Raw genomic sequence first — 25705 nt, 5'->3', positions numbered from 1 at the left:
CCTGCAATTCTTATGTGTCACCGACATGCTACGTAACCAGCGTGGAACGCAAATGCCGCCGATATCGGAACAGACGTCAGCAGCCTGGGCTTCTCTCACAGTTCAATACAACTCTAGTGTGTATCCATGCTCCACCCAGTGGTTGCCGACGGTACTGCTTCTGATGTAAAAAAAAAAAAAAAAAAAAAAACATACCAGTGATATGTCTATAATGTTAAAGACCATATAACTCCTATGAAAAAAAGCAGAATCAAAGTTTGATTCTGCCTTTTTCAAAGGAGTTATATGGTCTTTAACATTAGACATATCACTGGTCTGCTTTTTATATATTCGTATTTTCAAATAAATCACAGGTTTATTTATTTGGGGGGGGGGTTTCTGGCAATCAATTTTTGAGAATCGCGATCTTTAGTCTAAGCAAAAGAATCGCGATTCTCATTTTGACCAGAATCGTGCAGCTCTAACTCCAGTGACAACCTGTGAAGCTCTGGTGAACTCCATGCCTAAGAGGGTTAAGGCATTGCTGGAAAATAATGGTGGCCAAACAAAAAACATTGACTTTGGGCCCAATTTGCCAGCGGTTTAGACATTAATGGCTGTGTGTTGAGTTATTTTGAGGGGACAGCAAATTTACACTGTTATACAAGCTGTACACTCACTACTTTACATTGTAGCAGAGTGTTATTTCTTCAGTGTTACAAAAATTACAAAAGTTACAATAATTACAAAAATTTGAGGGGTGTACTCACTTTTGCGCGATAGAGACACACACACACACACACACACACACACACACACACACACACACACACACACACACACACACACACACACTTTGCCAACGCTAATGACAGTTTAAAAAAAAAAAAAAAAAAAAGTTTTATATAGAATTGTATTATATTCAACTTTATTCTATTAATTTCATCAATTTAAGTTAATATGAATTTATTGTTGCCTATTACTGGCACCGTTGGGGCAAGAAAAGCTCATGAAAAAGGCAGTCCTCAGTCTCGAACCATCTCTTATAAGTGGACAAATGTGTTACTGCGCCAATCCTACAATCTTATTTCCAGTGATGGTGAACCCAACATAGTTATATAAAAAAACAAACCCATAATATAAGCCAGTGGTCCCCAACCTTTGTGGCACCGGGGACCGCTTTTGGTGTAGCCACTTAATAAGGAAGGCGGGTGGTATGAGGAGTGGTACAACCCACCCTGCACTGTAATATAATGGGGAATGCACTGCAAGGATTACACTTCCCTTTATATCACAGTGCCCTTTTGCAGTCATGGCTACCCATCACAGTCCTCCCTTCAGTCATGGCCCCCCATCACAGTCCTCCCTTCAGTCATGGCCCCCCCATCACAGTCCTCCCTTCGGTTATGACCCTCACCCCATCACAGTCCTCCCTGCAGTCATGACCCCCATCACAGTCCGCCCTGCATTAATGCACCCCCCCCCCACCCCAATCATAGTCCTCCCTGCAGTCATGCACCCCCTTTCCCCCTCCAATCGCAGTCCTTCCTGCAGTTATGCACCCCCCCCACCTCAAAAATCACAGTACTACATGCATAGTGCCAATTTTAATCGCCGCCTTCCCTGCAGCCTATGTCCATTTCCTCATGCTTCAGCAAGAGGTGAGCCCTGTCACAGACCGCAGTATAGTTGGCAGCCTGTAAGTCCTGTATGTATTCTGCAATTTCTCCCGAGCGGCCGACAATGTCAGCCTATTAGCAAGGCAGGGGGCGGGACAGCTGCAGATTGTGACAGAGAGAGAGACTCTTCATAATAACAAGTGGGCAATCGCCCGCTTGTTAATATAAGTTTGGCAGCTCTCGCTCTCTGTCACGATCTGTAGCCGTCCCGCCCCCTGCCTTGCTAATAGGCTGACATTGTCGAGAAATGGCAGAATACATACAGGACTTACAGGCTGCCAACTATACTGCGGTCCGTGACAGGGCTCACCTCCTGCTCCAATGGTCGGCCCGCTCGACAACAGGCCAGGGACCGGTATTGGTCCGCGGCCCGGAGGATGATGACCCCTGATATAAGCCAAATACCCAGTGTAAATAAAATGATATAATACTAAATTAATAAATACAATAATAAGAATGTGTCTGAAAGAAAATACAAATATTCAAAAACAAGTCCAATTTTCCTCATTGTGAAAAAATAAATATGTGACTATTGTTCCACCAAAACATGCCACTGTCACCAACTTCTGAAATGGGCACTCACCAGACCTAGATTTAAAATACGCATGTAGATACAAGGTAGATCTCTCCTCACAGCCAATGTGCAATCCTCCTCTACCAATACACTCATAAGGTTCCTGATGGTAACTAGTTCTAAAACAAGGGACTAATCATAGCGTAGTATGCCCAAACTAGTTTATTGTAAAAATATAAAACAAAGTCTCGCTCACAGAGTACGGTGCCTCCAGACCGGCAACGAGTCCTTCCAGCAGTGCCGAGCAAAAAGACGCTCACCGGTGTGCAGATCCCCTCAGCTATTAGTGCGGCTCAACGACAGGAGGCGACGTATGACGTAGTTCCGTCCAACGTACTACCCAGAAACCTTTACGCGTTTCGCAATCAACCTTGCATTGTCAGGAAGCTTGCTGACGACGCAAGGATTTGTATCATCATCATATTGGGTTCACCATCACTGGAAATAAGATTGTAGGATTGGCGCAGTAACACATTTGTCCACTTATATTTTCTACACTTCATTTTGAGGCGTACACAGTACCGCAGCAGATCTTTGGCACATAATGAATTCAAGTTTTTTGCGCCGGTGACATATCCAACCATCTCTTGTATCAGGTCTACAATCTCTTACTTAAACTCACTGCTAATAGTATCAACTAAAATTCCATTTGGTGCACCTCTAGCAGACATGATACAAGAGATAAGATGCAGCCTGCATGTGCCCGGATCAGAGCGGCTATCTCCTGCTGTGTTTGGATTTTTTTTTTTAACCAAACAAATGTAGCAGAATACATATTGGCCTACATTTATGAAGAAATCAATGTATTGAAAGTTATAGCAGAAGGAAAAATGTATTATATTTTTTATTTATATATAAAAAAAAAAAAAAAAAAAAAAAAACAGTGATCAAAATACCACCAAAAGAAAGCTCTATTGGTGGGGGGAAAAAAAACACAATATAAAATTCCGTTTGAGTACAGCAGTGCAAGACCATGCAATTGTCAAAGTAACGCAGTGCCAAATAGCGGAAAATGGCCTGGTCATGCTTCTGGGGGGCAAGTAGTTGAATTCGGTTAAGAGTCCCTGTCCCTAAATCTCAGCACCTAGCACTAAAGAGTAAGCAAATGCAGAAACCCTTCATGGGTATTAGCTTTACTATGGAATAAGGGAATTCTGTGGTGTCATAATCAGTCCTCACATCAAGAGAGCTCAGGAGGGGGGAGAGGTAATTATGTGCCAGAACATGAGGGCCCATTAAGGGTACGCACACTACAGAAAAACTTTCTAAAATTAAATCATTTAAAAACATACCATTATCAATTCAATTAGGTAGTTTAGTGTTAATCACAATATTATAACAATGTTAAAGTGGAAACTCACCATCGATCAACATGAAGAGCTGTAAATGTGCGTGCAGCAGCTTCTCTTGTAAACAATTTGAAGCCACACTGTGTGTCTTTGACACCGCGTACACATAAAAACCAAACGAGGAAATGGAAGCCATACATAAGGAAGGTCCTGAACATAGAACGCTGAAAAAAAAATTATATAATATTAAAAGATTAAATATAAAAAAAAAAAACACCCCACACACCACACAAAAATGGCCCTGTATCCCATTACAGTAAAGCTACAGAATTTTGACTAATTTAGCAGGGACCGGCCGAGATTCAAACCATCTATTGGCAGGCTGATTGTACCCAAGTTGATCCATCAATCGACTGGTGTACAACCAGCGTGTCAGATTTTCAGTATGCGATTATTACCGCAGGAGGGATTACCCCATCCACAGTGACTGTGTGGATGGGGGAATAAAACGATGTTCTTTGCTGCAACCTGTAGTCACAGGAAAAAAAATATAACAACCCCACCACAAACATAAAAATGTATTTTAAAAGTGCCCCCAATGCATAAGTAAATGGTGTTTGCACCACACATGTGAACTATCACCGCGAACATTAGAGCAAGGGCAATAATTCTAGCACTGGACCGCTTTGTAACTCTAAACTGGTAACCGGTATACATTTTTAAAGTGACGCCTATGGAGATTGAGTATCATAGTTTGTCGCCATTCCGCAAAATTTTACAGTGTGACGTGTTCGTTAGATATTTCCACTGCGTAACAGATTTTACAGGAAAAATAAATAAATATGTTCCCCCCCCCCCCCCCCCCCCCCCCCAACTCATTAATGTGTATTTTTTCCCAAAAATCTGATCGCAGCTCTCCTTTTCCACCCCTTACTGCAAAAGGAGAGCAACATTTACACAGGTCGCTCTAAGCAACACTTCCAATACGTTCCTTTTTTTCCCCTTCCTATACACAGGAGGCACAATGTTGGATGTGGTAGTTGAATACAATGCATGAAATCAGCCAAATTGCTTTTGCCGTACCATCTTACCAAAACTGCAGGATTGGTTTTTAGTAGCCTTGATGATTTGGCATGGCTGAACAGCACAGGACGTTCTAAGTTTAGGGGTTATCTTGGGTCACCATTACGGTAGTCAGGGATTCGGAGCCAAGTTGTGCGGTTGTGTCAAAATCTTGAGCAGATTGGGGAGGGGGGCGCTTAGGTACTTTCAAGTATAGGCATCACCAGGACTCGTTTCCCCAAATTTTTGGAGCTTGGCCACTCCAGAAACCATTGCCATCACTTGGGTGTGGAGAATAAGCCTTCAGCTCTGATTATCATGACTATCCACAGTGCTTCCTCTGTCTCAAACAGAATAGCATGGGATCAAAAAAAGAAGGCGAGTACATGAAGCTGGTTAGAGTTGCAGTTAAGAAAGCCAGCTGCCTTGTTCTGCATGCGCAAAGCACAGGTTGCCTTTTTTCGCATTTTAACCTTTAAAAGGCAAGATTTTCACAGGGGATATAGGGAGCAGTTTTACATTCGTATTTTTCACTTTGAGGCAATTAAAATTAAATCCGCAAAATTGTGCGTTTCAAAATTTATTGAAGAATTAAAATGCAGTTTCCTTGTACCAACGGAAGCATCGAAGACGTGATCTATCCATAATGTCTGTGTAGAGAACAAAGCCAAGAGATGTCAGTTACTGCTTTTTCTGCAGTGCTAGAGGTAAAGTTCAGGATTTCTTAGCACCAATCTTAGCTTTACATTTCGGTCAAGGATATTACCCATCTACAGGGATGTAAAAGTGCAGGAGATTTCACCATTTTTATAACATTGAAGATGTGATTATAACAAGCAGATCCTCTAAGGAAGCTTCTGAAATGTCTCAGTGTGTACAGTAAAGCAGCAGGCAATAATCTTTAATGAACATTTGCTAAAAAATCTTGAAATGTAAATAACTGGCAGAGCCAAGGTTCTTCTCTCCACAAAACATTGGCCAATACAAGCACAATAGCCAATGTGCTCTTTTGCAACTTTTTACCTTATTTCATAAATATGGTTAATAAATGGTTCAATTCTGTAAAATGTTTTACCTGGGCTATAGAATCCTTCTCTAGGTGCGCTCGTGACCCGCACGATATTGCCAAGTTTTCCTAGTTTGAAAAAAACAAACATGTTCCAATGATTGTAAAATTTGCAACGTTAGCATCAGAACAGCACATCTATAATGTATAAAAAATAAAAAAACAAGCCAAAATTAAAAACTCATTTAAAGTACAACTAAAAAGGAAAACATTTTTTCTTTGGTTTTGGATAGAGTGGAGAGAGATTAGAACCCCTGTCAGCTTTTAATACTGTCTGTGCACCTGTTAAGGAGATTTACCCTCTCCATTTGTCCCGTTCACCATTACCATTGTAAGTGAAAGTCAAAGACAATCCCAAAAGTTTGGGATGTCCTCAGAACAGGAACAGTGGGGATATCTTTTTCAATGCAGTCATTATTTCTGGTGACAACCAGGGATTAATAAAAATAGTAAAAAAAATCAGCGCAATATACAGGTAAAACACAATCAGCAGCTATGCACTAGGATTCAATTTATAAATTCCTTAAGAGTCAATGTAAAGTAGCGTCCCAGGGGCGGGACTTCTTCAGCGGATGTCTGATGTCTTCAGACATTCGCTGAAGAAGTCCCGCCACTGGGACGCAACGGTCGGTAGGGAAGTATGTGACGTCACCCGCTGCCATCTATCGGACCATGCTGTGCGTTTTTGTTTGCATTTGATTCCTAGCACTGTATATAGTGCTTTTTATGTAAGTGTATTTTCACTATTAAATGTTATATTGGTTATTGCGGAGAAACACTATGTTTTGTTTTTCTTACATCGGATTCCATGGCTGCTATCCATGCTGATATTACTTGAGATCTGCCATCCATGGTGATATTACCTGAGATGTATTCCTTTCCTGCTTGGATTATGCTGTTACATGCCTGGGATTGACCCTTATGGGAAAGCGATTTTTTATTATCAGTGAGGTGAGCGGCCATTGTTACTATTGGTGGAGGTCTCCTGCTAACCCACGCTATATCACCTGCATGCCTCATATTGTCAGTCACTTATAAGAGAATCACCTGGATGATCTTTATTTGGACTTTTCCTCTAGCGCTGCACTATCTACTTTACAACGACAACCAGGGATTCCCTCAATTTATAGGGATTTCCTGTCACTTGCTTTTATTGGCTATGGGACAGGAAGTGAAAAGAAATCTCCCCAATGGGACACACATTGCAAAAATAAACCAACAGGGGTTATGCTATTAAAGAACGTAAAGGAGAAGTTCAACTTTCATAACATGTTACACCCATATTCAGGGTGTAACATGGTTTTGAATGCACTGGACCCCAAGCCCCCCACCCCCCGCTGTGACAGGAGACCAGGAATCTTCTCCTTCTGTCTGCTATCACAATTCAATATGTGTGGCAGCAGACCTGGCCCGTCACTCGTTCAGTCCTCTGTAAATGGAAAACTACAAGCTCTGGCAGCCTTTGCACCTGTGGGCTTGTAGTTTTCAATGAACTACCATGGCGCTGTGAGCATTGAGGTAGTTTCCAGTCATAATCTATTGGCTTTCGTGTAGGAGGTACGAGCAAGCCGATACATTGACAGATCTGCATTGCATTAGTGATCTGCTGATCGCAGGTGCAATGCTTTACAGGCTCCTGCAATGAAAAACAACAAAAACCTGCAAAAAAAATAAAAAATTATATGTGCATCTATTTTTCAAAAGTGAACATATCCTTTAATCTATCCAAAATAAAATAAAAAAGGGGAGGGTTTGCTTTAAAGCTGGCCATAGACTAAGCGACCTGGGTTGCAGGAATGACAATCACTTTTTGATTCATGCACAATGGCTCCACAGGTGGGATTGCCCCATCAACACTGACTATGTTGATGGGGAATCCCCCCTTTGGAGCCATTATGTTCTCCTGGGGGGGGAAAGCCGTCTCAGCCAGGAGAACACAGTGATTATTGCTACCAGCTGAACCAGCCAAGATTCAACCAGCTGAACCAGCCAAGATTCAAACAGTCCGGCCTTAGTGCTACCTAAAAGATCTTCCATGCCAAAACAATAAAATAACACTCACTGGCCAGGGTTTTAGACTCTCAAGCCCATTTTCAACACTTTGTAGGTCTTCAAATTTGGTGGCACCATCAGCATCGGCCATTAACACAGTCCTGCCTCGTGACACCAGAATTCCCTAAAAAGATATAAAACAAAATTACATTTATTTATTTATTTTTAAAAGGGGAAGGAAGAAGTAGGATGCTTACACACCACATACCGATTATATATGTTGTGAGCTCTGTTCCTGTAAAGGATGACGGACCCTACTTGTCATGTGACTAGCTGGATTTTAGATACTTAGGGTAATTAAGGAATTAGGAAGGAATAGCCTTAAAAGGGGTTGTAAACCTTCGTGTTTTTCACCTTAATGCATCCACACCTTGCAGTGTCTGGCCCCCCCAAGTTTTACTTACCTGAGCCCTGAATTTTCAAGGGCGCAATCCTGCCTCGTTCTCCCCCATGCCTGATAGGCTCTTCATTGGATAGAATAGCAGCGCAGCGATTTGGCTCCCGCTTCTATCAATCAAATCCAATGACGCCGAGTGTATGGCACAGGAGCACGCCCCTTGGGAGAGAGCTTCCCAGAGGGTGTTAGCTCTTGTGGTGAGGAGCCACTGTGGGACCCCAGAAGAGGACGATGGGGTCACATACACATATATATATATATATATATATATATATATATATATATATATATATATATATATATATATATATATATATATATAATATATATATAAAGTGAACCTTTAGTGTGACTTTAAGCAGCATTTGAACCCCCTGCGAACTTCAAAACCCTGGTGAAAAAACTGAAAAGGTGCTTTACTGGTTCTCTCTACCAGACTCTGAGGCTGCTGGGGGTTGGCATTTCAAAGCTCCAATTTTCTTCTCTGCTTTGCGTTTGCCTCTTGTGCTACTTTTCAGAATGTTCTCCATCTGTGTAGCTAAAACATTATGTTAGGGTTGTAGGACATAATACTCCTACTGAAAGCTACAGGTGTCAATGGTCTTCATATTTCTGACAAAAGCATGCAGAGAACACTTGGACTGATACAAGTGGGAGAAAAAAAAAAAAAAAAAGAAGTCCGACTGGCAACCGAGGGTCTATTCTCCCAGGATTCAAATGTAAGGATCATTGTTCTAATGTAACTCGTGAATGACATCACTTCCGGGTCCCCGTTTATAGTTTCCCCGGGAAACAATGTAGTGTGGTCTGCACTGCATTACATTCAGTCGAGCTCATGGGGAGACCAGCAGGGTGTTTTATACCCTGCATGTCTACCTAAAGAGAACCTGTCGTCACCACACACACACACACACACACACACAAAATGGGAGGGAAAAAAAAAAAAATAAGTATTTTTGGAGTGATTGCGCATTAAAACGTTGATTGTGGTACACATTACATTCCCTGCGCACAGCAGAATCAGAGCAATAATTCTAGCACCGACCTCCTCCATACTAAACTGATGGACCTATACAGGGCTTTTAAAGGACCATCTATAGACAAATATAGGGTACTGAGGTTTGGCTCCTAGATTCACAGCAAATTTGTCAAGTCCTGCCAAAGTGTATTAACAACTTGCAAACTTCAATTCTGGATGAACACCGATACGGGATACCACTGTCTCACAACTTTCCTGACTCTGCTCGCTGCCATAAAGGGATTTTCTAGGGGAGGTGGAAGCCCCTCAGTTTGCGATTCCTCAAAAGTGGGAAATCGTCTTAATCCCTTCAAATTTTACTACAGTGCCACCTACTGGTCAAGTCTGTTATTGCAGTACAATCTGAAAACAGTATGTGGAATGGCTGGCTGTGTTTGTTTCTTCCCTGCAGACAATGAGTACCCAAACAGATTTAACCGAAAATGTAAATGCACAATTATAGTTTTATTTGTAAACCAAGTTATTATCCCTTGCTGAAAACTTGTAGTTGGTTGACAGACAAGCAAAACTTGCGGGATTACCCAAGAATATTTCTTAAAAAAAAGGAATACACACACACACACACACACACACACACACACACACACACACAGAAAATATGAATCAGTACCCTAGTAAATAACCAGCAATTGCTCCAGGTGTCAGTGATGCCACCCCCCCCCCGTGGTGCAAGTTAGTGAAGCCAAGTTCTTGACCTTTTGTTCAGCAATGGGCTCCAAGACTCAGGAACACGCTCTGCGTTCCTTTGCGATTCACATGCCTTCCAGGTTCTGTGCGATTTCAGCCCTTTCATTTGAATGGGCTGAAACCATGTCGGTCTGCACCAAGAGCTGTGCATGCGCTACCTGCCCCAAAAGTCGGCAAAAAATATGTCAAAAATCATCTTTGTGGGGGTGGGGGGGGGTCACTGTAAGGCTGCATTGATGGGGCACAGTAAGGCTGCACAGATGGGTACTGATATGATTTGTGTTACTTGTGTTAATATTTATTTTTGGAACCCAATTCTGTTTAAAATATTTAACAGTGTAATTTCATGAGATAATTTACAAGGTCGTGTTTAGGGGCGGACTTAGGGGTGGGGCAGGGGAGGTGTTGGGTGGGGCAACTGGTGGCGAGTAACTCTTAAGGCCTGGCTAGTGGCTCAGGACTTGAAATGTTGATCCCTGTTATAGTATATACAGTAGGAGCTTTGTATACTTTTTAATGAAAGCCCCCCGCCCCTTAAAAAGGCCAAGTTCACCTTTAGAACATGTAACACCTGTATGTATTTAGGGTGCAACATATTCCAGCACAGCACACACCCCTGGGCAGGGGTTCATCTCCCCCAAAACACCATAACAATACTATCACTGGAGGAATGTCAAAGCATTCACCCAGCCATAATGAATTTTGCCTAGGATTTGTCCAATTTGATTTCTTCTGATATTCAGCTTCATCTAGTTGCCAGAATGTGGTATTTTCCTGATTGGGAAAAGTGGCACATTATGGCCACTAGATGGAGCTGGTGATCATAGGAAAACATACTAGACAAAATATTGCCACAATTGTACTATGTAACCACTCAGAATCTATCAGCATAGTGAAATCTTATTAGGTGGTATGGGATAATATACCTGAGAATTAGAACTCTTTGTTAAAGTGGTTAAAAACCCAACTTTTGAACTTGTACCTACCCAATACAGCTTACCTGCAGGTACAGTGTGCATCTCCTAAACTTGTGGTGTTTAGGAGATACACACAGGATGCAGCCAGAGACGTCACCAGTGCATGCGCTCTGAAGAGACAGCATACTCATGCCGTCTCTTCAGAGCTCTGCGGCCGTGGCTACCGCATGCATGTGTGGGAGCGGTGTCGTCGTGGCTCAGCCATTCAAGCATCCACAGTCCCCGAACCCAGAAGTCCCATCAGCAGGGATAGCTTGCTACTGGAGGGCTTCGCTTTAAAAAGTAAAGAACAAAGTTAGGATTTGCTCACCATCCGCACAGCTCCACCTTTGCCACGATTCTTTACTAGTGTGAGCACCCGAACCTTTTCACTTCCATACTTTTTCGAGTAGTTCAAGGCAACCTGAATGAAAAACAAAGGAAAACAGTCCTGGAGAGTTTACCCAAAATACATTTTTAAACTTCCATTCAGACAGGTACTTATAGTAAAAAGGTGTAAACCTGCCCCGGGCATCCAAACCAATTAGAAGTTTTAATGAGACGCAGTAAGATTTGTTAATCACGGCTACGTATAATAAAATATTTTGTGAGTTCCTACTATGAGCACGTAGCTCAGTACAAAAAAGGTAAGTATTTTGGTGCCAGTCACATTAGAATATAAAATGGCCAATTTACGATCAGGTGAAGGTCAGCCGCTTTGGGCAACCTCAGAGGGCAGACCAGGGCCCTTATAACTGAGAAGAACCAATCATTGCAAATTGCTGTAAATGTAAGCATTTTATACCAAATGGGATCACAAGTATCAGTTACTCAGTTTCTGTAAAATTAGCAAGGAGCAAATAAAACTATAACGACAACTACATCAAAAAGTTACGGTATTTGTTCCAGAGAGAACAGAATGGATGGAAGAGCAATTTTATTTTTAAAGTCCACGGTGTGTGAACACACTCCAAAAACTCCACCCGGTGCCAAAAAAAGTGTACACACAAAGAATGATACACAAAACGTACAATGGGTGTACACATAGTCCTCTGAAGTAGAAGGAACTTGCCCTGATCTCCCAGGGCTCCAGACGGGGACTGGGGTACTTACACTTGGGCCATCTGGCCGAAACCAGACAGACCCCATTCTTTGGAGGGTCTGCTGAAACAGACCCACCCAAGTTCTAGGGGGGGCTTCCACAAAGGGAGACCCCATGAGAGAGGGCGAAAATAGCCAGAAGGCCATGTCCACCCCCTCTCAAGACTTTCAGGGCATGCCTGAGGACTGCCCGAGGGGGGGGGGGGGGGGGGGGGGAGAGAAGAAAGGAAGCAAAAGTGACAATTGTGCAAAGCAATGGCCGGCCCTTTGGCCAGGAATAAAAAAATTCCTCTGGTCTTAGCCAAAAGGCTCAGCCCTAGAGACAGGTGCAAAGTGCAGTGACTTGGTGCCATAAGTCAAGTGATCTGCATCACTGTGAGACTATGGCACCCCTGGACTGCCACTCCAGGGGCACATACACCAATGGCTTCTTTCAACCCCTGAGCCCAGACCAGTGCAGCCCCATCCTCACCAGGAAGGCATCGGAGCTTTGTGAGAGACCCAGAAGAAAAAAAAAAAAAAAAAAAAGGCTCCACCACCATCGCTCCTACCTAATTACATTTGGGAAGTGCTAACCGACTCTGTAAACTGGCAAAAGTGGGTCAGAGTTCTTTCCCTCATGACTGTTGAAGACAGGAACCACACATAATCTGGTCCAGAAGGCCAGGCACCTGACCCGTCGGCCAGAGCCAGTGCCTCTTCGTCCCCATCAGGAGGCAAGCCTTCCTGCTTTCTCTAAAGAAGACCTATTAATGGCCCTCAGTTCATCGAGCAGTCTGGTTTCTGCTCTCCCCGATACGAACCGTCTTGGTAACCAAAACACTAAGTGGGTTTGTATAATCACCGCAACCCCTAACCCACCTCCGTGGATCAAGGACAGCAACACTGCGCCACCACTTGGTAACTGATAAGAACAGATACTACACTTAATCCTAGAGAAAAGGCCGAGAAGTGATAAAAGAGGTGACAGCAGGGAAAGGGAGCATGTGGGGAAAAAAAAAAAAAAAAAAATCTGAGAAGTAGCAGAGTGGAGAGGGAAGTCATGCATACTCATGGAGTGAGCGAGTGAAAAACGTATATATAGCGCAACACATGCAAACTGAATCGCCTCTGGGCGCTTGGTATCCATTCCCTGGGCCCTCAGAAGAGATGGGTGCGGAGGAATGCATGAAAGCATGCTTGGTACTTCAGACAGGAAAAGTTTTATATTGTACAGGATAAGGAAAAGTTTTATATTGTACAGGATAAAAAACAAACAAAAATAAATGCTGGCCACTTGTGTAGCTCCCTGCAATCTGCCCATCAGTTCTTGATTACAATTTATAGGACTGGTTTCGGGAACAGTAATCAAGCAACCGATCAGCACAGTAAGGCCCCTTTCACACTAGCAAACCAAATTGGGTCTGTCAGTTTTTCAGGTGGACCCGATTGGACCATCTATTGCTCTCTATGGAGCGGCCAATGTCACTGGACAAGCGACCCGCCTGGCATCCAATCCTGTCTGCTAAAAACAGACAGATGAGGATGAGCTGCTTTCATATAGGTTGCTTGTTTTACATACCTACATAAAATGACTGGTGGACTTTATTCCAATGACAGTTCTTTGCATCATTTTCAGAATATTTAAACTATGAAATGTTGCAAATACACAGACACATGTTACGGTGTATAAACCCATACATTTTTCACTTTACAATCCAAGCATAAGAAGAGCTCTGCAATTGTCTATTATTTTTTTAGTTACCTGTGTCGTTTTATCAGAACTTCCATCATCTACAACGATGACCTCATATTTGAAAGACGGACGTTTCTTCTGTAACAAAAAACAAACAAAAAAAAAAAATAAAAAAAAAAATGTAATTTGTAGGAAGAGATACATTTTTAATATATATAAAATACACACACACACACACACACACACACACACACACACACACGGAAAAGTATTGAACATGCCAACTAAAATGTACTTAACCACCAGCCCAATTTTGGCACTTCTCTCCTTCATGTAAAAAAATCACAATTTTTTTTGCTAGAAAATTAATCAGAACCCCCAAACATTATATATTTTTTTTTTAGCAGACATCCTAGGGAATAAAATGGCAGTCATTGCAATACTTTGTCACACCGTATTTGCGCAGCGGTCTTACAAGCGCACTTTTTTTTGGGAAAAAATCACTTTTTTGAATTAAAAAATAAGACAATAATTTTTGCCCAATTTTTTTATATATCGTGAAAGATAATATTACGCCAAGTAAAATGATACCCAACATGACACGGTTAAAAATTGCGCCTGCTCGTGGAATGGCGTCAAACTTTTACCCTTAAAAATCTCGATAGGCGACGTTTAAAAAATTCTACAGGTTGCATTTTTTGAGTGACAGAGTAGGTCTAGGGCTAGAATTATTTCTCTCGCTCTAACGATCGCGGCGATACCTCACTTGTGTGGTTTGAACACCGTTTTCATATGCGGGCGCTACTCGCGTATGCGTTCGCTTCTGTGGGCGAGCTCGTCGGGACGGGGCGTTTTTAAAAAAAAATTTTTGTTTTCTTATTTATTTTTATTTATTTTTTACACTGAAATAAAAAAAATAAAAAAAAAATTGATCACTTTTATTCCTATTATAAGGAATGTAAACATCCCTTGTAATAGAAAAAAGCATGACAGATCCCCTTAAATATGAGATCTGGGGTCAAAAAGACCTCACATCTCATATTTAGATTAAAATGCAAAAAAAAGCCTTTAAGAGGCTGGGCGGGACGGACGTTTTGACGTCACTTCCGCCCAGCAGAGCTATGGGGACGGGTGAAGGAGATTTTTCCTTCAGTCTCGTCCCCAGTCAGCAGCCGAACGGTCCCGATCTCCTCCGCCACTACCGACGGCTCCGGTAAGCGGCGGAGGGCGCGGGAGAGGGGGCCCCTCTCCCGCCACGGCGATCTTGCGGCGAATCCGCCGCGGAGACCGCCGTTATCGTTTACAGGACCGTTGGCACTAAAGATCGATACCTCGGTTGTGGCAGCAGCTGCTGCCGTTACCGAGATATCCATCTTTAAACACAGGACGTATTTTGGCAATGGGCCGGTTGTCAAGTGGTTAAAACTTGGTACAATTCTTTGTTAGTAATGAGAGCTTTAAGACGCCTCCTGTATGGAGAAACTAGTCACATGCATTGCTCAGGCATGACTTTGGCCCATTTTTCCACACAAACATTCTACAAATCTTGAAGGTCCGTGGGCCTCTTCTATGAATTCTGATCTTTAGTTATTTGCATTGATTTTCTATTGGATTCGATTCAAGTGATTGGCTGGGACATTATCAGCTTTCATTTTTATTCTTTCAAACCAATTGAGAGTTTACTTGGCTTTGTGTTTGGGGTCATTGTCTTGCTGGAATGTCCACCCTCGTTTCATCTTCATCATCCTGGTAGATGGCAGCAGATTTATCAAGAATGTCTTGGTACATTTTTCCATTCATCCTTTCTTCAGTGACATGAAGTTTGCCAGTACTGAATGCTGAAAAACAGCCCCACACCATGATGTTCCCACCTCAAAACTTCACTGTTGGCATGGGGGTGTTTCTGGGGTGATGTGCAGTGCCATGTGACCTCCAGACATGGTGTGTATTATGGCATCCAAAGAGTTCAAGCTTGGTCTCATCTGACCAGACTATATTCTCCCAGTATTTCACAGGCTTGTCTAAATGTTGTGCAGCAAACTTGAAATGAGCTTCAACATGCTTTTTCTTTAGCAATGGAGTCTTGCGTGGTGAGCGTGTATACAGGCCATGGTGGGTGAATGCATTACTTATTGTTTTATTTGAAACAATTGTACCCGCTAATCCCAGGTCTTTCTGAAGCTCTCAACAAGTGGTCATTGGCTCCTGGATGACTCTTCTGATAATTATTTTCGCCCCTCTGTCAGAAATATTTTGAGAAGCATCTGGTTGTGGCTGGTTTATGGCGAAATTATGATCTTTACACTTCCAGGTTATGGCCCCAATAGTGCTCACTGAAACATTCCACATTTTAGAAAATTCTTCTGTAACCAATGCCATCAGTATGTTTTGCAACAATAAAGTTACAAAGGTCTTGAGAGAACGCTCTGCTTTTACCCATCATGAGATGTTTGTGTGACACCTTGGTAACGAGACACCTTTTTTTATAGGCCATCGGTTGACACTGAACCAGATGATATTAATTTGCACTGACAAGGGGCAGGATTGCTTCCTAATTACTGATAGATTTCAGTTGGCGTCTTGGCTTTCCATGCCTTTATGAACCTCCCTTACTTTATGTGTTAAATACTTTTTCCCTGTGTCATGCCATTTATCACACATAACTTAATTGCTGAATGTATTTGTTTTGGTTCCTTTCTATGTATGGATCGCATGGGTTGTTACCGACATGTGATGAAAAATTTCATGTCAATAGCAGCTTTAGAAATATATTTACGTAGAAAATTGGGGACATGTTCAATATGTGTGTGGGTGTGTCTCTCATTTAATATGTAAAGTAAATCTTTCCTAAGGGAAATTTGGAGGCTGCCATTGCTCAGTCTGGAATGCTAGTTGTCTGGCCTTTATGCTGCCCCTCGGCTACAAGTCACTTACGCTGAGTACACACAGAAAGGTTCTGTTCCATTCAACCCAGCGGGTAGGAAAAAAAACTAACAGATCGCCATACTAACATCTGATGTTAGTGCTGCAATCTCCACACCAAGCTATTGCATTCTTACAGGGGGACTGCAGCCAATAATCAATAAAAATAAAAATTGAGGGTCGCATTGTATCTGGTAAGTCTTGCATGCGAGTAAAGGGTATCACTTATGAGGGAAGCTGACTATCGGGACTTCCTTCGGTTTACCTTGCTTCTAAAGTTGAAAATTCCTCTTATGAACTACTTCATGTCTTATAATGTTTGTTTGTGTGCGGTTATTACATTTTTGGTTCACATTTCCTGCATTTAATTTTATGCACGCTGCACTTTGGTATGCTTACTTGGTATTTACCAGATTTACTTGCTTTATTAGACACAGCCAGATCACTCTCCCTCTCTCAGTCCTGCTATACAGGACATAATAGGTACTCAATATAAAACCAGCTTTTAGGTAACTATACTAGGAGCATTATATATTTAAAAACCTTTTTAAAATATAATTAAACTTCGGATTAGAGGGAGCCATTTGCCCAGAGTTCAGCTTTACTTTTCATCTGAACCTAAAAATAAACATTTAATATACTGCAGTTTACAAGTCCTAAATGTGGTGACTGCATTTGTTTTCTTTTCTATGCCAAGAAGATTTTCAGAAGAAGTACAGAAAAATGCCTGTTTATCTCACTTTCTGTATAATGAAAAGACAGACCAAACATCCTCATCTTTTTTTGTGTAAAGCTACTAGTCCCATCAAACCACTATGGGATGGAGATGAATACAAGCAGAAATGTTTAAAGCCTCGTACACATGACCGGTTTTCCCGTCAGGAAAACTGCCAGGAGAGCATTTGGCCGGGAATCCCGACGGGAAAATAGAGAACCCTACTCTCTATTCTCCCATCAGCATTCCCGGCAGAGTGTTTCCTGCCGAGAAAACCGGTCATCTGTATGCTTACCTGCAGGGTAACGAAACCGCGCACGCTCGATAACACTTCGACGCATGCGTGGTAGCATACAATATTAGTGTGGGGTGTAACAAGATGGCGGTGACGGAATCGAATGTGACGAGTCGATGACGTCACCGCGTTTTTGCCATACAAAAGAGCGGCGGTTCTTTTGAGTGCCCGTCTGTACACACGGCTTTGCAAGGCAAGCTTGCCAGGGAAAAAAATAAATAAAAAATAAAAAAGTTTTCCCCTGACGGGATTCCCGGCCGTGTGTACAGGGCTTGAAGTCTGGCCTGTGTGAGATTCGTGTTTTCCTCCATTAGATACAGTGGACAAATGAATGTAGACATGAAGGGACTGGAAGTGTGTTATTTACAGGATTAGCAGGTGAGAGTAAAGAGAGAACTGGGGGAAAAAAAAAATGAAGATCCGTTTTATTGGTGTAAGCGTCATTGCTAAACATCATGAAAAAAAAAAAAAAAAATACATGCCTGTCTCTTTTCAAGATATTCCAGTGCCTCATCCATCATAATAGGTACTGAAAGAAAGAAATAAACAATTTACATAAAAAAAAAAGTTTCTCCGCACAATGGGAGTATATTATATCTCTCTCAAGTATTACTATAGGCTTCACACAACACAACGGGGGAGATTTACTAAAACTGGAGCACTCAGAATCTGGTGCAGATGTGCATAGTAACCAGCTTCAGCTTGTTCAAGCTTTGACAAGTAGCCTAGGTTCACGTTGGTATGATTTGGCACGCGATTTGACATGTCAAGTCGGAGACTATTGCTGGCAATAGCACCGTCCAAATCGATGCGTTGCCGACTTTGCGGTGGTGCAGCAGCAGTTCCTGCACTACTTTTGGCAAATTCGGGTGCAATTCCAATAGACATCTATGCAGGAACCCGCACAGATGTCTGTCAATTCGCCCCCAAAGTTGGAATGCATTGTCGGGTTGATGTGAACCTAGGCTTAGGCCCAGTTCACACTGATGCCATAATCGCTTCGACTTTAGAGCACTTGTCGCATCAGAAGTCAGACCCCATTGTGTGCAATGAAACCGTTCTAATCACTGCGACTTGAGTCGCCCCGACTAAGAAAAAGGTTCCTGCACTACTTTTGGTCCAACTTTTGTACGACTTGCATTAAATTCTGTTACGCAAGTTGTGCCAAATTTGCACGGGGGTTCGACTTTCAAGTTGGATACAGTGTGAACCCAGGCTAAAACCCTCAAAGCTGATTGGGTACCATGCACAGTTGCACCAGATACTGAGTGCTACAGTTTTAGGCTGGCCATACATTATACAATTTTCTTAATAAATTGCCTTCAACTATGTAGTGCAGGGTATTATATTGCTTGCTAGTTCCATCAGCAATACGACACATGGTGTCAGCATTATTTATATGTAGGTTTGTACTTCAGCGCTAATCATTTATTTACACATATGTAGTGCAAGGGCCTGCCTGATTGCATACAAATTGAAAGTGTTACAGTTTGACCTCATATTGTATGGTTTTGGTAAATCTAAAAGAAAAAAATCTAAAGAAAAATGTTATGTTTATCCAGCTTTAGTCTGTAAGGTTCAATATTGAGTTGGCCCACCCTTGGCAGTTATAACAGCTTAAACTCTTGTGGGAAGGCTGTCCACAAGGTTTAGGAGTGTGTCTATGGGAGAGTTTGACCATTCTTCCAGAAATGCATTTGTGAGGTCAGGCACTGATGTTGGATGAGAAGGCCTGGCTCGCAGTCTCCGCTCTAATTCATCCCTAAGCTGTGCCATCGTTTTGAGCTCAGGACTCTGTGCAGTCAAGTTCCTCCACCCCAAACTCACTCATCAATGTCTTTATGAACCTTGTTTTGTGCAGTCATGTTGGAACAGGAAGGGGTCATCCCCAAACTGTTCCCACAAAGTTTGGAGCATGAAAATGTCTTGGTATGCTGACACCTTAAGAGTTCCCTTTACTAGAACTAAGGGCCCAACCCCTGAAAAACAACTCCACACCATAATCTCCCCTCCGCCAAATGATTTGGAGGGGTGGCCCAATACTTTTGGTAATATTGTTGCGACAGAGTCCTGACCCCCAACCTGATAGAACACCTTTGGGATGAATTAGAGTGGAGACTATGGTCTTCTCATCCAACATCAGTGCCTGACCTCAGAAATGCGCTTGTGTTCAGTGTGCCACACCGCAGTGCACCAAGAGGCTATACACATTGAATTGCTGTGCTCAGTCAAAAAAAAAAAAGGCGCAGGACCGATATCTGGACCACTGAGCTGTGGCACATTCCTTTAATTTAGATTGGGCTCACTTTCAGATCGCTCTATTGCGGGGTAGTTTTCCCGGTCATGATTGCAGACTGACAGCGGTGAGAGCCGGTGGTGCGGAGGACAGTCTATGTGGACAGCTTTACCCTGGATGCTTGCATACCAAGTAGTTTTAATCATCAGCCAATGCGAGTTGCTAAATGTTGTACCTTCATTAAATGTAACCATATTGCTACACTTAGAGGCTCCTCTCTTCTCTTTTATACTCTGTAGCTCCTGCTTCTAATCTCCTTGTGGAGGCTTCCATTTGTGGATGGACATTTTATGGTTACACAACCTATAAACTGAAGAACTATACATATTTGTGGAATGAATCTTAAATTTTCTATTATTTCTTACATGGAAATTCGCTTTGATATACAAGTGCTTTGGATTACAAGCAAGTTTCTGGAACGAAATATGCTCGCAATCCAAGGTTTTACTGTATATTTTAAAGGATAGGATGAGTTTCTCTGTCATGTTTAGGATTTCATGCCACTTACACCGAGTTTCTTCATTATATGCAGGAACAACCACAGACAAGTCTTTCTCCGGAGGGTCATGGATGCCGGGAAAAGGTTCTTTTTCTCCTTTGTTTCCGATGTAGAACTTTTCTGCGTCATGTCGGTGCAGATTTGGCATTTTCGTGGCAGTTACATGTGCTACAAGTGCAACCTGGGAAAGAAAGAATAGTCACATGTTATACTGTCCTTCAATGCCAGAGCTTGGTTTAGTAATGTGCCACTTCAGTTATCCATTGTGTGGAGCGAATGTGCCATTCTACAGCGGACTGTCGATCTCACGCACCTGCCTTCATGGGATTTGATGCGGGACAAAAATTAGACCGTAGCCATTTAAAGATAATAAATAGCTGGCCCCACCCTGTATTCACCCCTTTACAGCTTTGTGTCCCGCAGAACAAGTCTGTCAAGTGTTAGCCATTCTTTGTTCTATTTTTCTTATTTTTTTAAATATAGGACTGATGAAGGTATGACTACACCCCTACTAGTAATGTCAAAGCGTGAGCCCTTGCACGCCTCAGAATCATCATTTTAAATGCGTCAACCAATGTGCCTTCGGGACTCAGCGTAAGAGACTTTGCTATAGTAAGTTGTCTCTCAGTCACCTTCTTCAAAACTGTAAAAGCGTCATTCTCTCACAGCCGGCTTTTCTAAATTATTCTCCTAATCTGAATTAGCCTTGTGTACCAAGTCCTTAGTCAGAACTCCAGTGGATGCAACAAAACTAAGATTTGACACTTGGGGCCAGATTCTTGTATATTCCGCGGCGGCGTAGCGCAAGCCATTTACACTACGCCGCCGCAAATTACTGGAGCAAGTGCCGTATTCTCCAACCACTTGCTCCGTAATGTGCGGCGGCGTAGTGTAAATGGCCCGGCGTAAGGCCGTGTAATTCAAAGGGGGCGGCTTGTATTTAAATTAAGCGCGCCTCCGCGACGATCGAACTGCTCATGCGCCGGGCATAAAAATAGCCCAGTGCGCATGCTCCAGCTCACGACGGAAAGCGTCAATGACGCCGACGTGAGCGTCATTGACGTAAAGTCGTATTCGCGAACGACTTACGAAAACAACGTAAACGACGGAAAAAGCCGACGCTGAACCGACGCCATACTTAACATGGCATACGACGAACCTACGTAAACGTCGTAAAATCACTGCGTCGTCCGCGCGTATGTTCGGGAATCTCGCGTAACTAGCTAATTTGCATAGACGACGGGGAAACCGACACCTAGCGGCGGGAAAAAAAATTGCATTTAAGATCTGACAGCGTAAGAGCCTTACGCCTGTCAGATCTAATGGGTATCTATGCGCAACTGATTCTAAGAATCAAGTCGCATAGATACCCTGGGCCAGATTAGGACTTACGACGGCGCAAATGGCGTTGCGCCATCGTAAGCCTTTTAAGAATCTGGCCCTTAAAGAGTAACTGCGGGCCTATCATAAAATACAGTAATAAAAAAAAAAAAGTGCAACTTCCACAGATGGGCTGCCTGACATCTACAAAATAGTGCCCAACAGGTACACTTTACTGCTCTACCACCGTGTCCTGGATCATCACCATATACTTTCTGGAGAGACCACCAATCACTAAATACTGGGCAGCACAGTGGCTTAGGGGCTAGTCCTTCTACATTGCATCACTGGGGTCCTCAGCTCCAATCCCAACCAGGCCAATAACTGCATGGAGTTTGCACATTCTCTCTGTACTTGCATAGGTTTCCTCCATGTACTCCAGTTTCCTTGCACATGCAATACATTTTGGTAGGTAATTGGCTCCTTTCCAATTTGTCCCCAAGGCTTGCTTCACAATACTGCAAGCCACAATACTGCAAGTGTTGGGTACATTTTATGTAGTTCCTGTGCCTTGCATGTAGGACAACTAATTCTTTCCAAAGGGCTGCCCTATGTGCGAGAAATGCAGAAAAGAATGCTGTGCCACCAGGAGGTTTGGCATGTGTGTGAAGGGGCATGGTGGTGCCATTGATGGAGGAGGTGAGCAGTGACGACTAGGCCACACTTAGCAATGTCCTGGCAGTATTCCAGTCAGGCTTCATAAAAAGGTTTATAAATGGCTTATACCTATAGCAAGGGCTTTTATTTTATTTTTTTTCCACCCAACTTTATTCAGAGATGTACAGTCTGTTTTATGTACAGATGCTTCTTATCTGCATAGGAAGTTTTGTGGTAAAGGTGAACTGGCCCTTTAATACATTCTCTGCATTTAAAGGGGTTGTAAAGGAAAAAAAAAAAAAATTCCCTAAAAAACTTCCTTTACCATAGTGCAGTCCTCCTTCACTTACCTCATCCTTCCATTTTGCTTTTAAATGTCCTTATTTCTTCTGAGAAATCCTTACTTCCTGTTCTTCTGTAACTTACTCACTACCATAATGCGAGGCTTTCTTCCTGGTGTGGAGAAAGCCTCTTGAGGGGGAGGGGCGAGCAGGCAAGTCAGGACACTCTCTACTTTGCAGATAGAGAAAGGAGCTGTGTGTTAGTGGCCGTCCTGACACGCCTGCTCGCCCCCTCCCCCCTCTCCACACCAGGGAGAAAGCCTCGCATTACAGTGGTGAGTTACAGACAGAAGAACAGGAAGTGAGGATTTCTCAGAAGAAATAAGGACATTTAAAAGCAAAATGGACGGATGAGGTAAGTGAAGGAGGACTGCACTAAGGTAAAGGAAGCTATTTAGGGAAAAAAACATTTTTCCTTTAGAACCCCTTTAAAGTGGAGTTCCACCCATAAATATAACATTACATCAGTAGTTTTAAAAAAAATGTCATTAGTCCTTTAAGAATTTTTTTTTTTTTTTTAGATGCCTTCAAAGTGTTGTTGCTAGGCAGAATAGTTAATCTTCCCTCTTCCTGCACCTAGGTGCTTAAGCTTCCTAACCTACACTGCACAGACTCCTGGGAATGTAGTGAGTGTAACTTTCCAGGAGTCTGTGCACTCCCCAGTATCGAAGAATCATGTGACTTGGACAGCACAGGTGCTGAAACCTATTACACTGCTTCTGCAGCACTGAGCATGTGTGAGATCTGCAAGGCTGAAATCCAGGAAGTCATACAGTCTGGCTTCATGATGCCCACACTTAAGATGGCCCCAGTCAATTTCTAGTTTATAAAGTGTCTAAATGCTGTAACAACCTAACAAAACGGACCTTAGTTTACAGACTAACTTTACTAGAATACATTAAGCTTGTGTATTACAGGGGTATTTATATTTAAAAAGTGAAATTGTGGCCGGAACTCCGCTTTAAGTGATTGTAAAGTGTTGGTTTTTTTTTTTCCCCCTCCAATAAACATGTTATACTTACCTGCTCTGTTGCAGTGGATTTGCAGAGCATCCCGGATCTTGCTCTTCTCTGGTCCATCCTCCAATCACAGCCCCTCTGTCCTGTTGAGTGCCCCCCACAGCAAGCTACGGAAGCAACCAAGCGGAGTCACAGCTCCCTGTGTCCATGCAGACAAGGAGCCCCGCCCTCTCCGTCTCACAATTGGTTAGTTGACTTAGATTGACAGCAGCCAATGGCGCTACTGCTGTGTCTCAGCCAATCAGGGTGGAGAATCTCAGACATCTGAGCTGCTCATCGACATCGCTGGACAGAGAGGGACCCCAGGTAAGTGTTAGGGGGGCTGCTGCAAACGGAAGGCTATTCATCTTAATGTGAATGGTACTCATTGGAAATCATGGAGAACGACTTGTCATGCGACTTTGCAGTCCCAAGTCGCACAAGTGTGAAAGGGGCCTTAGTGCTTTGGAGAGAGAAGAAAACACTGCAGATATATGTGCCTAGGTCAAAATTTCATAAATCAGGTTTACATCAACTTTAAGAAAAAAAAACTTCCGTATGCAGTTATACTTACCCGAGTCCGATCTCCATTCAGCTGTCAGCTCTCTCTCTCTCCACATTAGCTCGGAGACAGCAGCAAGAGCCACCGTCTCCTGCTGCTGTCAATCACAGCCAGTGAGCAGGGAGCCGAGCCACGCTCTGCATGTCAATGGACACACAGACCAGGGCTTGGGAGTGAACACACATATACATGCACTCGGCAGGGAAAGGCGCCACAAGCTCCAGTGAGGGACCCACAAAAGGAGATGATCAGGGCTACTCGGTGCAAATCAACTGCACATAGTAAAAAAAGAAAAAAAAGGTCAGCAGCTACACAAAAATTGTAGCTGCTGACCTTTAATAATCGAACACTTACCTGTCCCAGGTTCCAGTGATGCGGGCGAACAAAGCCTTGCTCCTCTTCCGCTCCACAGCACCAGCATCACTACTGTGGGCGCCTGGCTGTGGCTTCACAGCCGGGAACACACAGCGTGAGCCACGCTGCGATTGGCCGGGCAATCTTTTGTGACTTGTGATGTGTCCCAGAAGATTAAGGGGGGTGAACTTCCTTCTGGTGCCGGAGCCCCAGGAGGAAGTGGGAGCTGGATTCTCCTAAAAAAGAAGATGCCACCGCCTCCAAAAAAGTGGCATGTCAGGGGGTCACCACCACTTAAAATGGAAGTTCCATTTTTGGATGGAACTCTGCTTTAAATATTTATTATTTTAATAAAAACTGAGCATTTACAGTAACTTTAAAAGCACTCCTACAAATTTGCTAAAAAGTGCAGCACATTTTGTTGCGTGTCAGAAAAAGTGCTTTTGCATGCGTTCCTGACGCACACAGATGTGAACCTAGCCTAATATCTGTATGCATGTGTGAGATAGGAACCCTAGATTGTAAGGTCCTTGAGTTCAGATCATGATGTGAATGTACTGTACAAAAAGTGACGTGTAAATGGTCAGTGCTATACAACTAGCATGTCATAACAAATGAGTACTGTATACCCATTAGGTCCTAATCAGACCCTGTGGGACAGGCACCGTACAGGACAGGGGGACCCTACGGCACCCTAAAGGGACAGGGGGACCCTACGGCACCCTAAAGGGACAGGGGGACCCTACGTCTGATACACTTTTCCATAGAATGTTTTTGACGTGGGTAGCCAGGTGTCTCCTCCCTAATTGCTTGGCTTCAGCATGCAGAATATGATAACACATGTATGCAGCCAGCCAATCTGCGCACACATACAAGCACTGATCTATCCAGAAAAAATAAATAAAGCTTTCAGCACATCTTAGGAGTGTAGGAGGAAACTGAAATATCTGGAGGAAACCTGCACAAGGAGAACATACAGACTCCAGGCAGATAGTTTTAATCAGGGACCCCAGTGCTGCAAGACAGAAACACTGATCAATAAAGCACTGTGCTTGCCCTACAGCCTGTCAGTGCCTACATTGTACAATCTGCTGTACATGGTGTCCCCAATGAGGAAGTGAGAGGAAAGATGGATGACTGGTCACCATAGACAGGCTGGAGGAATCCACAACAAATCAACAGAACTGTCC

At 43.0% G+C, this 25705-nt stretch overlaps 1 protein-coding gene across 1 annotated transcript in view; it reads right to left on the bottom strand.

Annotated features, from left to right (window-relative positions):
* Window positions 1-25705, bottom strand: part of ALG5 (ALG5 dolichyl-phosphate beta-glucosyltransferase) — a 37413-nt gene that overhangs the window by 11354 nt on the left and 354 nt on the right. The window contains exons 2-8 of the mRNA XM_040340391.1: window positions 20293-20464; window positions 17971-18017; window positions 13626-13694; window positions 11112-11204; window positions 7712-7825; window positions 5659-5718; window positions 3594-3745 (exon numbers count right to left, since the gene is read on the bottom strand). Of these exons, the coding sequence (XP_040196325.1) occupies window positions 3594-3745; window positions 5659-5718; window positions 7712-7825; window positions 11112-11204; window positions 13626-13694; window positions 17971-18017; window positions 20293-20464 (707 nt within the window). The remainder of the gene's footprint in view (window positions 1-3593; window positions 3746-5658; window positions 5719-7711; window positions 7826-11111; window positions 11205-13625; window positions 13695-17970; window positions 18018-20292; window positions 20465-25705) is intronic.

This window comes from Rana temporaria, chromosome 2, assembly GCF_905171775.1.
Source record: "Rana temporaria chromosome 2, aRanTem1.1, whole genome shotgun sequence".
NCBI classification, from domain to species: domain Eukaryota; kingdom Metazoa; phylum Chordata; class Amphibia; order Anura; family Ranidae; genus Rana; species Rana temporaria.
The sequence above is the reverse complement of the archived record's forward strand: the minus strand, read 5'-3'. Positions and strand labels throughout refer to the sequence as shown.